Source organism: Antechinus flavipes, chromosome 2 (assembly GCF_016432865.1).
Source record: "Antechinus flavipes isolate AdamAnt ecotype Samford, QLD, Australia chromosome 2, AdamAnt_v2, whole genome shotgun sequence".
Classification (NCBI taxonomy): domain Eukaryota; kingdom Metazoa; phylum Chordata; class Mammalia; order Dasyuromorphia; family Dasyuridae; genus Antechinus; species Antechinus flavipes.
Window position 1 is genome coordinate 282,722,121 of NC_067399.1, and position 12,475 is coordinate 282,734,595.

Consider the following 12,475-nt stretch of genomic DNA (forward strand, 5'->3'; position numbering starts at 1 on the left):
AATAAATTTATGTGTACTAGGATCTGGAAAAAAGTATGACAGGAAATCCCAAATTATTAATAATAATATCATAATGTAATGCATTAAAGTCTCTTAACTTTACATATATTTTCTCATTTGAACCTTTCAATAAGTTTGAGGTAAGTACTATTATTCCCATTTTACAGAGAAGGAAACTGAAACTCGGAGACTAAGTGACAGCTTCGTGATAGACGTGAGCTTGAACCCAAGTCTTCCTGATTCCAAATTTGAAACTCTATCCAGTATATTACATTCAGAGTGGCCAAGAGTGCTCTTGAAATAAATAATTTGGCTTCACATGGTCTTGGTTTCCTCATCTGTAAAATTTTGGAATTGGACTAGATCAGGTGTTCTTAACAATTTTGTGTGTGTGTCTGTGTGTGTCATAATTCCCTTTGTTGTTGTTGTGAAGCCTATGTACCCCTTCTTAGAATGATCTTTTTGAATGCATAGATGAAATGCATAGGATTACCAAGAAAATCACTTATATTGAAATACAATTATCAATTTTTTAAGTTCATGAAATCCAGATTAATAACCTGTACATTAGATGACTTCTAGAATCTTATAGTTCTAATGTTCTATGATTTTAATGCAGAAGTAGCAGTGACTGCTCTCTTCACCTCAAAGTTTTTCTCTGTGACAAATCAAAAGCACCTTCTTCATTGAAGTCTTTCCTGATCCTACAAATTACTAGTACTCTCCTTATCAAACTGAACATACAATGCTGATCATTGTATTCATTAAATGTGTATTATGTTTCTATTTCAAATACAGAGAAAACAAAGGCAAAAATATTCCCTAAGCTAGAAATGATTTTTCCCTGAAGTCTCAGAGCTCTTTGTACTTCTTATGTTCATATTATTCTCTACTTTGTCTAATATTTTGGTGTATGTTTTATTTTTACATTTGGATTGAAGACACCTTGATGATAGAATTCTTTTTATTACCTTGTATATGTGCAATGTGCTCAACAAAGCCTAAACCAATGAAAATGGGCATGAAAGAAAATAGGTATAGCCTTATATAATAAAAAATCCACCTAGCTTCTGTTGGAATTTATTTTGACCTGTTCTCTAAGGTGTGCAGTTTATGGCTGACAAAGGAAAAAAAGAAAAAAATCTCAAAATCAAATAAATAGTATTTAATTAATAATTTTTCCTTGATGCACCTCAGTCTCTCACATTATCAATTTGAGTATATCCTCCAAAATTGTAGCTCTCCCCTCTTCCATGCTTAACCATCCTATGTAAATTTCATCCATATCATCCTATAAATGTCTCTAAATCATAAGGTATGAGTGAATAATAATAGACCTCATAGACTATTCATTGATTTTTTTCCCTTATCATTAATACATTATAATCACATATTTTTGCCAGTTATGTGTTTCTTTGACATCTTTTATTGCTGCTTTCCCTGTATAATATTTCATTTTTAAAGCATTTGATCTTGCTTACAACCAGTTTTATACCTCTTCATTTAAGTAATGTTTAAAAGTACAATAAACTAGTAAGCATTTAACATGACTTTAAACTCATTCTAACTTAAACTCTTTAAATGAACATATATGTATCATTATAATATAGTTGTTCACAATGAATGTGGTAATTGCGAAAATATTTTTGCTATTCAGTGCTTCAAGGATATATTAAATTATATCCAGTATATTTTTAGTGTTAAGCATAAATTTCCCATATTCTCCTCCTTTGAAAATGTAGAATACAACTGTGGTATATATATATATCAATTATTTAATAACAAAAATACTCATTTCTATCCCTGTCAAATAATAACTTGTTGTAGTTGCTAATATGGTAACTTATTTGTATTTCAGTATGTGGCCAACTCCAAAGGAAATTTAGGCTCAGAAGAAATTAGAAGACCTGCACTAACATTATTGATGGGAGCCTTGGAAAGTACCAACCCCTTAATGCGTTGTACTGCTGCAGAAGGTTTGGCTAGATTAGCCCAAGTGATTGGTGATGGCTCCTTCACTGCTGGATTAGCACAGGTTAGCTTTGAAAAGTAAGTGCAGTTAATGTTTAGTAACATTGTATTTTAATGTTGCCATGAAAAGTTGAATGAAACTATCTGGTTTGTTAGTGATGTCACAGTCCTATTGTCCAGTTTGAAGAAGCTCCTACTTTGTGGACCTTTTATGAGGGAAAAGAGGAATCAATACAGAATACTCAAATACATTAAAATAAAATAAAATAAAATAAAACCAACCCTCATTTCACTGGTTTTAGAAAAGAATTATAAATTCTGGGTCTTTTTATAAGTTCTTTTGTTTTAATTAGAAATACTATGCTTAGAGACATAAAAATCTCAGAATGAGGTAAAATCTCAAAACTTAAATTCTACTAGTTCCCAGCAAATGATTATATAGCCTAGAGATGTTAAATTGAAATAGAAATAGATCCCTGCAGACCTCAGATCCCATTAGCATTACCTTTGTTCTAATTTTATTTTTTAAACATTTCCCTTTAATCCAGTAATTTTAGGCTCAAGTATAACCTATGTTTGAAGAGGAAAATGTTTAGAGAAATTCATAATTTTTTTTTTTTTTTTTTTTTTTTTGCTGAGGCAATTGGGGTTAAGTGAGTTGCCCAGATCACCCAGCTAGGAAGGAAATTCATAACTTCTTAAGGAAGATCTTTCCAGTTTTGAACAGTTCTAATTGAAATTTTTTCCCTTAACAAGTCAAAAATCTCTATCTGTAACTACTATTGATTATTTGAAGTGCTTTCTTCTAGGGCCAAGCATAATGAGACTCATTTCTTTCCCATGATATTCCTTTAAAATCCTAGAGAAGTATCATTCTTCTCCTCCTATTTCCCTCTGTTTCTCCACCATCCCCACGCCATGCTAATTGTCCATAGTCTCCTAAATTGATCTTTGTGGGGGGATAATTTTGAGACTTTCTCCACCACTGTCCTGATCACCACGGGGTATGTTCTAGATTACCTATTAAACAAATTACTGCAAAATTAAACAAAATACTACAATGAATGAGAAGAGAGTATACAGCAGGACCATAACTTTGCATAAAACTTACTTTTATTCAACATATGATCACCCTAGATTTTGATTTAGATATCATGTTGTTGATGATTATAGCACACTAAAACCCCTATTTTGTTATATACCACATTATTCTAAGTCTCTCAATACGTTTTTGAATCCCAAGTTGTTATTTTTTGTTTTGTTCTATTTTGTTCTTCTGTTAGCTGTTCATTCCAGGATATTATCACTTGCAAATTTGATAGACATAATATTGTTGTGTTTTTATTCATATCATTAGTAAAAATGATGAAGGGGGGAAAAGCCTTATTGTATTGCAAGGGATTTCTTCCTAGATTGATCTTTATTAATCATCATTCTTTGGATTGTTATTTACTAAGTTCCAAATTGACCTGAAATGAACCTTCATCCAGCCCACAGCCTTTGTCATTTTGTTTACAAGGAAATCTGAATAATTTTGCATATATCTTGCTCAAATCCAGGTGTAATATTATCAGTAGCATTTCCTTGATATGCCTGCATATTAACTTCTCAAAAAATAATTAAAATAATCAGAAATGACCTGTTCTAAATGAACCTGTATTCATAATAAGCAGTATTTTCTTTTCAGAGTATTCATAAATCATCCTTTAATAATGTCACCATTTGTAGAAAAGACACGTAATATAACTGAATTTGTGAAATATGTATTGCCATTGAATAATATAATAATGTTGTGTAAAGCTAAAGTAAAAAGATAACAGCAATGATATACTTTAAAGAACAACAAGGAAGTACAAAGTAAGGAGAGTTGCTTTTCTGGTCTTATATAACATAACTTTGGGAGTACCAAAAGCTTGCAGATTTAGGGCAGCTAGTTGGTGTAGTATATAGTACCAGCCCTGAAGTCAAGAGGACCCGAGTTCAAATCTGCCCTCAGTCACTTAATACTTTCTGGCTGTGTGACCCTGAGCAAGTCACTTAATCCCATTTGCCTCAGCACAAAAAAAAAAAAAAAAACTTGCAGATTTCTAATGTGAACTATGGAAATAGTAAAAGGATATAAGAGGACAGATATTCACCTTCCAAAGTGCATGGAGCCCATCATTAATATGAAGTCCAAAATTAAGAAGCAAGCTGTGAAGAATGATCAAACAATATCACCATAAATGGCTGTTATGGCCACAAAGGAGAGCAAAATACAAATTGAGAAGAATACAATGACTCAAAAACAACTTGTAGCAAAGTCTCTGAGAAAAATGAAACTTAGATACTAACCCAGCAAGAATTCCTCAAAGTGTTAAAAGCCAGCATTTAAAAAGGAGTTAAAATAATTTTTTTAAAAATGAAAGTATTTTGGAGGAAAAAATGGGGGAAAATGAAAGCAATAGAAGAAAGATAGGAAAAGAAAATTAATAGATTGTGAAAGGTTAAAAAGAAAAAAAGACCTTCATGAAGAAAATAACTTCTTGAAAAACCTCCCTGAAAATTAGAATTGACTAATTAAATGACTCAATGAGGCATCAAGAAATAATTTAAATCAACAGACTGAAAAAACTAGAAGAAAATAAGAATTATTTCATAGGAAAAATAACTTATCTAGAAAAATATCAAGGAATGAATTTTAAATAACTGAACTTTCTAAAAATTATGAATGTATACAGACAGAGAGACACGCGCACACACAGAGCCAGGAGATGAATTTTAAGAAATTATTGAAGACCGTTGCCCAGATTTCCTAGAATCAAAGAGCAGTGCAGGGTTTGAAAGGCTCTAACAGTTACCTCCTTTTTTATTTGTTTATTTATTTATAAATATTTTTTATTTACAAAACATAGGCATGTGAAATTTTTTCAACATTGACCCTTACAAAACCTTCTGTTCCAAATTTTTCCCTCCTTCCCCCTACTCCCCTAAATGGCAGGTAGTCCAATACTTGTTAAATATGTTAAATTATATGTTAAATCCAATATATGTATACATATTTATAGTTATCTTGCTGCATAAGAAAAATTGGATCTAGAAAGGAAAAAAAAAATCTGAGAAGGAAAACAAAAATGCAAGCAAACAATAACTGAAAGAGTGAAAATGCTATGTTCCCATAGTCCTCTTTGGGTATAGATGGCTCTCTTCATTACTGGAAGTTAAGGAACTGGACTGGTTTGAATCAACTCATTATTGAAGAGAGCCATGTCCATCAGAATTGATTATTGTATAGTCTTGTTGACGTGTGTAATGATCTCCTGGTTCTACTCATTTCACTTAGCATCAGTTCATGTAAGTCTCTCCAGGCCTCTCTGACATCATCCTGCTGATCATTTCTTACAGAACAATAATATTCCATAATATTCACATACCATAATTTATTCAGCATCCATTCAGTTTCCAGTTTCTAGCCAATACAAAAAGGGCTGACACAAACATTTTTGCACATGTGGGTCCCTTTCCCTCCTTTAAGATTTCTTTGGATTATAAGCCCAGTAGTAACACTAACAGTTACCTTCTAAAAGAAGCCATAAACGAAAACTCCTAGGAGCATTAACTCTTAAAATCCAAAACTCCCACGTTAAAGGGGGGGAAATATTTACAAAGTCATAAAGGAAGAATTAAAGGACCAAGAGAATACAATCAGGATCACACAAGATTTAGTAGCCACCAGGGTAAAAGAACAGAGGGTTTGGATTATGATATTTCAGAATGCAAAAGATTTAGATTTGCTACAGGAGGAAAAAGTAGATCTTTAGCTAAATAGGGGACTTTCAAACATTCCTAAAGAAAAGACAAAAGTTGAGGAGAAAATCTGACATAGAAACATAGGAATCATGAGAAGCATGAAAAGGTATGGATAAATGAGCAGTCAAAAAAACTAAACAAGATTAGATATTTATATTCTGTTGTTTGTATATAGATGCTTATATGGGGAATTGTTTATATGGGAAGGAAGCAATCCTTCCCAAATCTGTAATCTTCAGGGGTTACTAAGGGAATTTAGTTAGTTAAGGAACTGGGAATTATTTTGTTATATTTTGATGATCTCAGAAGAAGAAAATAAATCATTAAGAAGAAGGGGGTAAAGGAGAGAGAGAATATGAGGAAAATTATCCTGTATAAATGAATCATGTAAGTAAAAGTCAATATAACAATAAGGGTGTAGTGGGAGGGTAGCAGGTGGCACTTAAATATATTACCTGAAATTGTCAAAAAAAAATTATACATATATACACACTTGGTTACAGAAATACATCTTATCCAATAGAGAAATAAGAAAACAAGGTTAACAGTAAGGCAGGAGAGAATTGGAATAAGTGCTTAAAGGAAGGATGAATTAGAAGCAAAACACTCAAATTGGGCATGGAGGGGGAAAATAGGATTTATAGAATTTTACAATTTGCAATTGTGCTGTTTATGTATGGGAAAAATTCACCCATAGAACAGAAGTTAGAATAGATTAGAAACAAAAATTTGGCAATATGTTGTTTATAAGATACACACTTAAACCCGAAAAAATACACATAGAGTTGAAATAAGTGGCTGGAGTAGAATTATGCTTAAAGTCAGTTATTTTTAAAAAGGAAGGGTTAGTAAAAATGGTCCTAATTGAAAGAGATAGTGAAACAATATTTTGCTAAAAAAATACCATAAATGATGAATTTATGTGAATACTCATATATGTACCAAATGGCATAGCATTTAAATTCTTAAAAAGTTAAATGAGTAATCTGTATATTTGCAATATCTGTATATCTGTAATAATGAGGGGCCTCAATTCACTCCTTTCAGACAGATCTAGGTAAATTAAACAAAAAAAAAATTTAACAAGAAAGAAGTTGAGGAGCTGAATAGGATTTTAGAAATGTATCTCTCAGGAGTATAGAATAAGAAAAGAAAAGAGTATACCTATTTCTCAGCTGTGCTTGATACTTTCACAAAAATTGACTATATATCAGGGCACAAAAACCTAATAAGTAGATGAAGAAAAATAAAAATATCAGATGCACTTTTTACTGATGATAATGTGATTTTAAAATTTATATTCAATAATAGGCTTTGAAATAAAAATTAACTATTAATTAGAAACTGAATAATCCTGAAGGACGGGTAGATCAAACAACACATCATAGAAAACATCCATAATTCAATTTAAAATAATTTCAAAGGAGTAAAGTGAAAATGGTAGGAAGCAGGATAATGAGGTCCCCTTCATAAACTTCTCCAAACTAATAAAGAAAAATGCATCCGTCCAAATCCTGTTGAGAAAATTGGGGGATGGAGGGAAGGAGCCACAGTGAATCATTTGTCCAAGTAATACCACTTGGAGGGTGTTAGTCTACAAACTTAGATCTACAAACACTAGGAATGGTACTATCCAGGAACATGCTGTTCATGGAATACTTAGAGAGAGAGAGATGTACCAGAAGAAGAAATCTCCTATCCATACAGGCAATTCTGTGTTAGGTCACTACAACAGGACAGGTGCCAACTTCCAACTTTATTACCTACTACCCAGTTACAAGTCACATATCCAGAAGAAATTGAGAAGGAAACATGCAGGGAAGTAACATTCCCATGTAGAAAGGCCTTGAATTGAAAGAAAGGAAAAGATTCAAAAGCAGCAGTAGTGGTAGACTCAGAACTTAGGTGCAAAACAAAGTCTCAAAGCATCTAGCATATCCTGTGAAAGAGTAAACCAAGACAGGCATCCAAGATCAAAAGAAAACCCATAATTTTGCTACTCTCTGCCAACAGCTTTCCAGTTGGCTGATGAAGACAGAATACTACAACAGTCTCCTCTTGCACAGACCCAAACTCAGACTCAAACTGAATTCAGAACTTAGACAAGAGGAGCAACAATCAGGCTTTGCCCTGGATAGACCACTTTGGGAACACTGAAAGCTCATAGTTCTCCACTGTGTCCTTGAGATTCTAAAGTAATACAATGCTTAATACTCCGAAAGAAAAGAAAAAAACAGCAATAGAGTTGGCCTACACTTTCTCTTCAAAAGTGTGCCTGAACCCAGCCCTAATATCATTTCTGACTCAGGCAGTAAATTGGAAACAGGAACCAAAAAAAAAAAAAAATTATAATAAGCTATTGTAGCAAGGAAATTCAAGCCACAGGCATAGAAGAGAATAACTCCCAAAAAATTTATAAGCAATGATTCAGAAAATTGCAGCTTGGATATAAAATCAACGGGAATTCCTGGAAGAGATAAAGTTTAAAAAAAAAAAAGATTTTAAATGATTTTTATAAATGAAGTAACAAGTCCTTGAGGGGAAAATTAGGAAAGAAATGAGAGCTTTAGAAGAAAAAATTGAAAGAAAGTTTGGCACAACGAATGTCTGTGGCAGCCCTCTTTGTAGTGGCCAGAAACTGGAAACAGTAGATGCCCATCAATTGGAGAACGGCTGAATAAATTGTGGTATATGAATATTATGGAATATTATTGTTCAGTAAGAAATGACCAACAGGATGATTTCAGAAAGGCCTGGAGAGACTTATACAAACTGATGCTGAATGAAACGAGCAGGGCCAGGAGATCATTATATACTTCAACAACAATACTATATGATGATCAATTCTGATGGACCTGGCTATCTTCAGCAATGAGATAAACCAAATCAGTTCCAATGGAGCAGTAATGAACTGAACCAGCTACACTCAGCGAAAGAACTCTGGGAGATGACTAAGAACCATTACATTGAATTCTCAATCCCTATATTTTTGCCTGCCTGCATTTTGGATTTCCTTCACAGGCTAATTCAGAGTCCCATTCTTTTTGTACAGCAAAATAATGGTTTGGTCATGTATATTTATTGTGTATCTAATTTATACTTTAATATATTTAATATCTACTGGTCATCCTGCCATCTAGGGGAAGGGGGGTGGGGGAAGGAGGGGAAAAATTGGAACAAAAGGTTTGGCAGTTGTTAATGCTGTAAAATTACCCATACATATAACTTGTAAATAAAAAGCTATTAAAAAAAAAGAAAAAGAAAGTTTGGCATAAAAGATACAAAATCTTAGGTGAGCAACAAACTCCCTGAATATTTAAAGGATCCAAAGTATTTTTCTTTGACTGCATAAGGTAACAAGAAATATTAACATCAAAAGCCTAGGGAGAAAAAAAGAAGAAAATGTAAGGTATCTTATAGCAAAGCCAACTGGCTTAGAAAACTAAATAAGAAGAAAAAAATTAAGTCTCACTGAACTATCTGAATGCTTATAACCATTAAAAGAGCCTGCTGTCATTTTTCAAGAATTGAGTTGTTCAGTTGTTTTTCAGCTGTATAATACCCTTTATGATACGTTTTGGGGAGTTTTCTTAGCAAAGATACTATAGTAGTTTGCTATTTCCTTCTCTAGTTCATTTTACATATGAGGAAACTGAGGCAAACAGGGCGAAATGACTTGCCCATGGTCACCCAGAAGTAAGTATCTGAAGCCAGATTTGTACATAGGTCTTTCCTCACTCCAGGATTGGTGTTCTAGCTATTACATTCCCTAAATCTTAAAAAGAAACTGTGTAAATCTCAGAACCACAGATCTAAGTGGAGGCCCCAGAATGCAAACTCTGAGGAATATTAATAAAAATCCAGAGCTTACAAATCGAAGAAAAATATTACAAGTATTCAGAAAGAAGAAATTCACATATTGAGAAAACATCTCACACAACTTAACAGCCACCACTATCAAAGGAATGGTTAACTTGCTTTATGATAATTCCAGAAGGATATCAGCTTATGGCAAAAAATAACTTACATAGCAAAATGAATGTAATGTTATATGGGAAGCATTCTTCCAAGCATTCCCAATGAAAAGATCAGAGCCATGGAGAAACTCTTATGAAGATAAAGTGAATGTGAACAATGGCAAAGGACCAAAAATGGATAAACTGCTTTCATTGAAATATGAGGAGATGATGGATGAATCATTAGTTATACAATATTATTTCATTTTAAAGTATTACTCTTTTCAGTACAGTTAAGATTTCTGAATGTTATACAACTATATAACATAGTTATAGTATAGTATAGTATAGTTATAGTTTTTATAACCAGTAATGTTTATTCAGGAATTTTGGCATGGCATGACAAAAAAAAAATTTATTTGTATTTCTTTCCATAAAACAGACTGAAATCAGCTAGGGATGTGGTAACCAGAACAGGACATTCTTTGGCTCTGGGATCCTTACATAGATATTTAGGAGGAGTGGGCTCTTCTCAGCACTTAAATGCTTGCATCGGAATCCTCTACACTCTGTCACAGGATGGAACTTCTCCTGATGTACGGGTAAGCTACTTCATTTGATATCTTCTTATGAAACATGCATTTTATAAGTGTTATAAGTAATTTTTTTTTCTTTAAGATTTGACAGTTCATGGAAAATGCTTTTTTATAATTAAAGTCAAGGCTATTTCTAGCCTTGATTAGGCTTTTATTTATTGATTGGGCCTTTCTATATATCAGCCCTCAAACTAATATTAAATTTATCATCCACCAATCTTAATCTAACCTATATTTTACTGTTTTTCATCAGTGATAGTATCCTTGACTCCATTTCCAAGTTAAAATATTGTAATTGTTTTTTACTTTTCTTTTCTCCTTTGCTTTTCTTTTTCAGATCAATTAAGACCTTTTAATTATTCCTTCAAAAATATTTCTTTTACTTTCCATCCTTAATACCATCATTTTTAAGTCTCCTCCCTTATATTTCATCCCTTTATTACTACTGTAGTCTTAAAACTGAGACTGAATTCAGTTATGAGAATTCTTTCTTCAGATTTTTGTCCATTCAAATACTTCTTGCAAGTTCATTTTCCTGAAACACTCACTTCATTTTCTCATCTTCTTAAAAAATCCACAGTGGATCCACATTGCTTTTTAGATAAATTGCTTCCTATCAGATCAAATCTCTATCTGATTTCTTTATTTTCCCTACATAAATGCCATTTTCATTCATACCTCTGACTTTTTGGGTTTTGTTTTTTGCTTTCTTCTTCTAGTGGGATGCTTTTTTCTTTGCCACAAATTTTTATCTGCTCTCAGGTTCTAATCAGGTCCTACCTACCATTTGTGAAATTTTGTCTAATCCCAGAGTACCATCTCTGATGGTACTATAGCATATGCAGTCTGTATTAATCCAGCAGTTAATGACATGCTTTGTTGTTTCATCTACTCTGCTTTAATCTCTTCAAAATTAGAGACTATTTTGAATCCTTCTCTCCTAGCTTGTTTGCACAGTCCATTTAATAAATGTCTACCAGGCACAAAGTATATACTTATTTAGTAAGTTTGGTTGATTAATTTAAAATCTTAATTCCAATGATTAACTCCAAAATTTTCAGTGTCATAAAAGCAGCATTTATCTTTTTAATAAGTTTTCTTTGGAATAGTAATTTTATGGTGGTATTTTGTTTCATAAGCTTTTGAAGAATAATAAACAGTTAAAAGCAGAACAGATAAGAGAGTGGTTATGAGCTAGGTGTATTAAGCTTCTCTGCACTATACATGTTTCAGTGCTTGGAGGTGGGTTAAGAATATCTTTAATGTTTATTAAAAATAGTGGTTATTGCAGCCATTTTTATGGACTCCTAATCTAGATTGGTTTTCTCCTACTCCCACCTTCAATATATTATCTCTCATTCCCCAAGTCCCTCTTCCTTTTTCTACCAGTGTTCCTAATCCCATTTATGGCCTCCTCACTATAGAGAAGACTAAAACAATTCAGAAGGCAAAATAAAATGAATATAATGTCCATGTGGCTACTTGCATAAAACCAATAGTCAAACAAGGGCCCAACTTCTCTAATGAAAAATGCAAACTGCTTTCTTTAATCTGAAATGACATTCAGGGGGCAGACAGATGTCAGGATGGAATCATTTCCATCACTGAGCCAAAAAACTACCACCTAGAGGAAGATAAAAATTATAAGGAGAAAGTGGAGCATAAACTAAGATCCATCTTCACCATCCTAGAAATGTTGGATAAATTTTTAGTAGTAAATAATCCAGATAGCAAAATAAATAAAGGAACATGGTTTCCTCCACAGATTCAAAATAGTATGTGGTAATGATAAAAAAACAAATAATAGATCATTTCTGATCAAGATTTATCAAGAAGCATTTGACATCAGCAAGAAAGAGATGTAGCCTGTATATCTAGTTTATCTGAGGCTAGCATTTAACTTTACTATGTTTTGTTAAGGAATCCTTAATAACCTATAGCTTGTCTACATTTTTTCATACAAAGATAGTACCATTATTATGGGGTTGCATAGAGAAAACCTAATAATTATGGGACATAAGAAAATTTATGTGATTCTATAAAACGTATAGAAAATTAAACTTTATACATATTCCCCTCAAGAAACCTTTTTACATGTCTCCATTCCTTTTTTTTTTTTTTAAATAACTTTTTATTGACAGAACCCATGCCAGGGTAATTTTT

The 12,475-nt window shown here is 32.6% G+C and overlaps 1 protein-coding gene across 4 annotated transcripts in view; it reads left to right on the forward strand.

Moving 5' to 3' along the window:
• The window catches only part of HEATR5A (HEAT repeat containing 5A), a 167,068-nt gene that overhangs the window by 84,045 nt on the left and 70,548 nt on the right, over window positions 1-12,475 (forward strand). For all 4 annotated transcript variants that reach the window (XR_007950563.1, XR_007950564.1, XM_051977285.1 and 1 more), the window contains exons 18-19: window positions 1,859-2,049; window positions 10,159-10,318. Coding sequence is in view for 2 of the 4 variants with exons in the window: in XM_051977285.1 (XP_051833245.1) it covers window positions 1,859-2,049; window positions 10,159-10,318 (351 nt within the window). In the remaining 2 variants the exon portion in view is untranslated. The remainder of the gene's footprint in view (window positions 1-1,858; window positions 2,050-10,158; window positions 10,319-12,475) is intronic.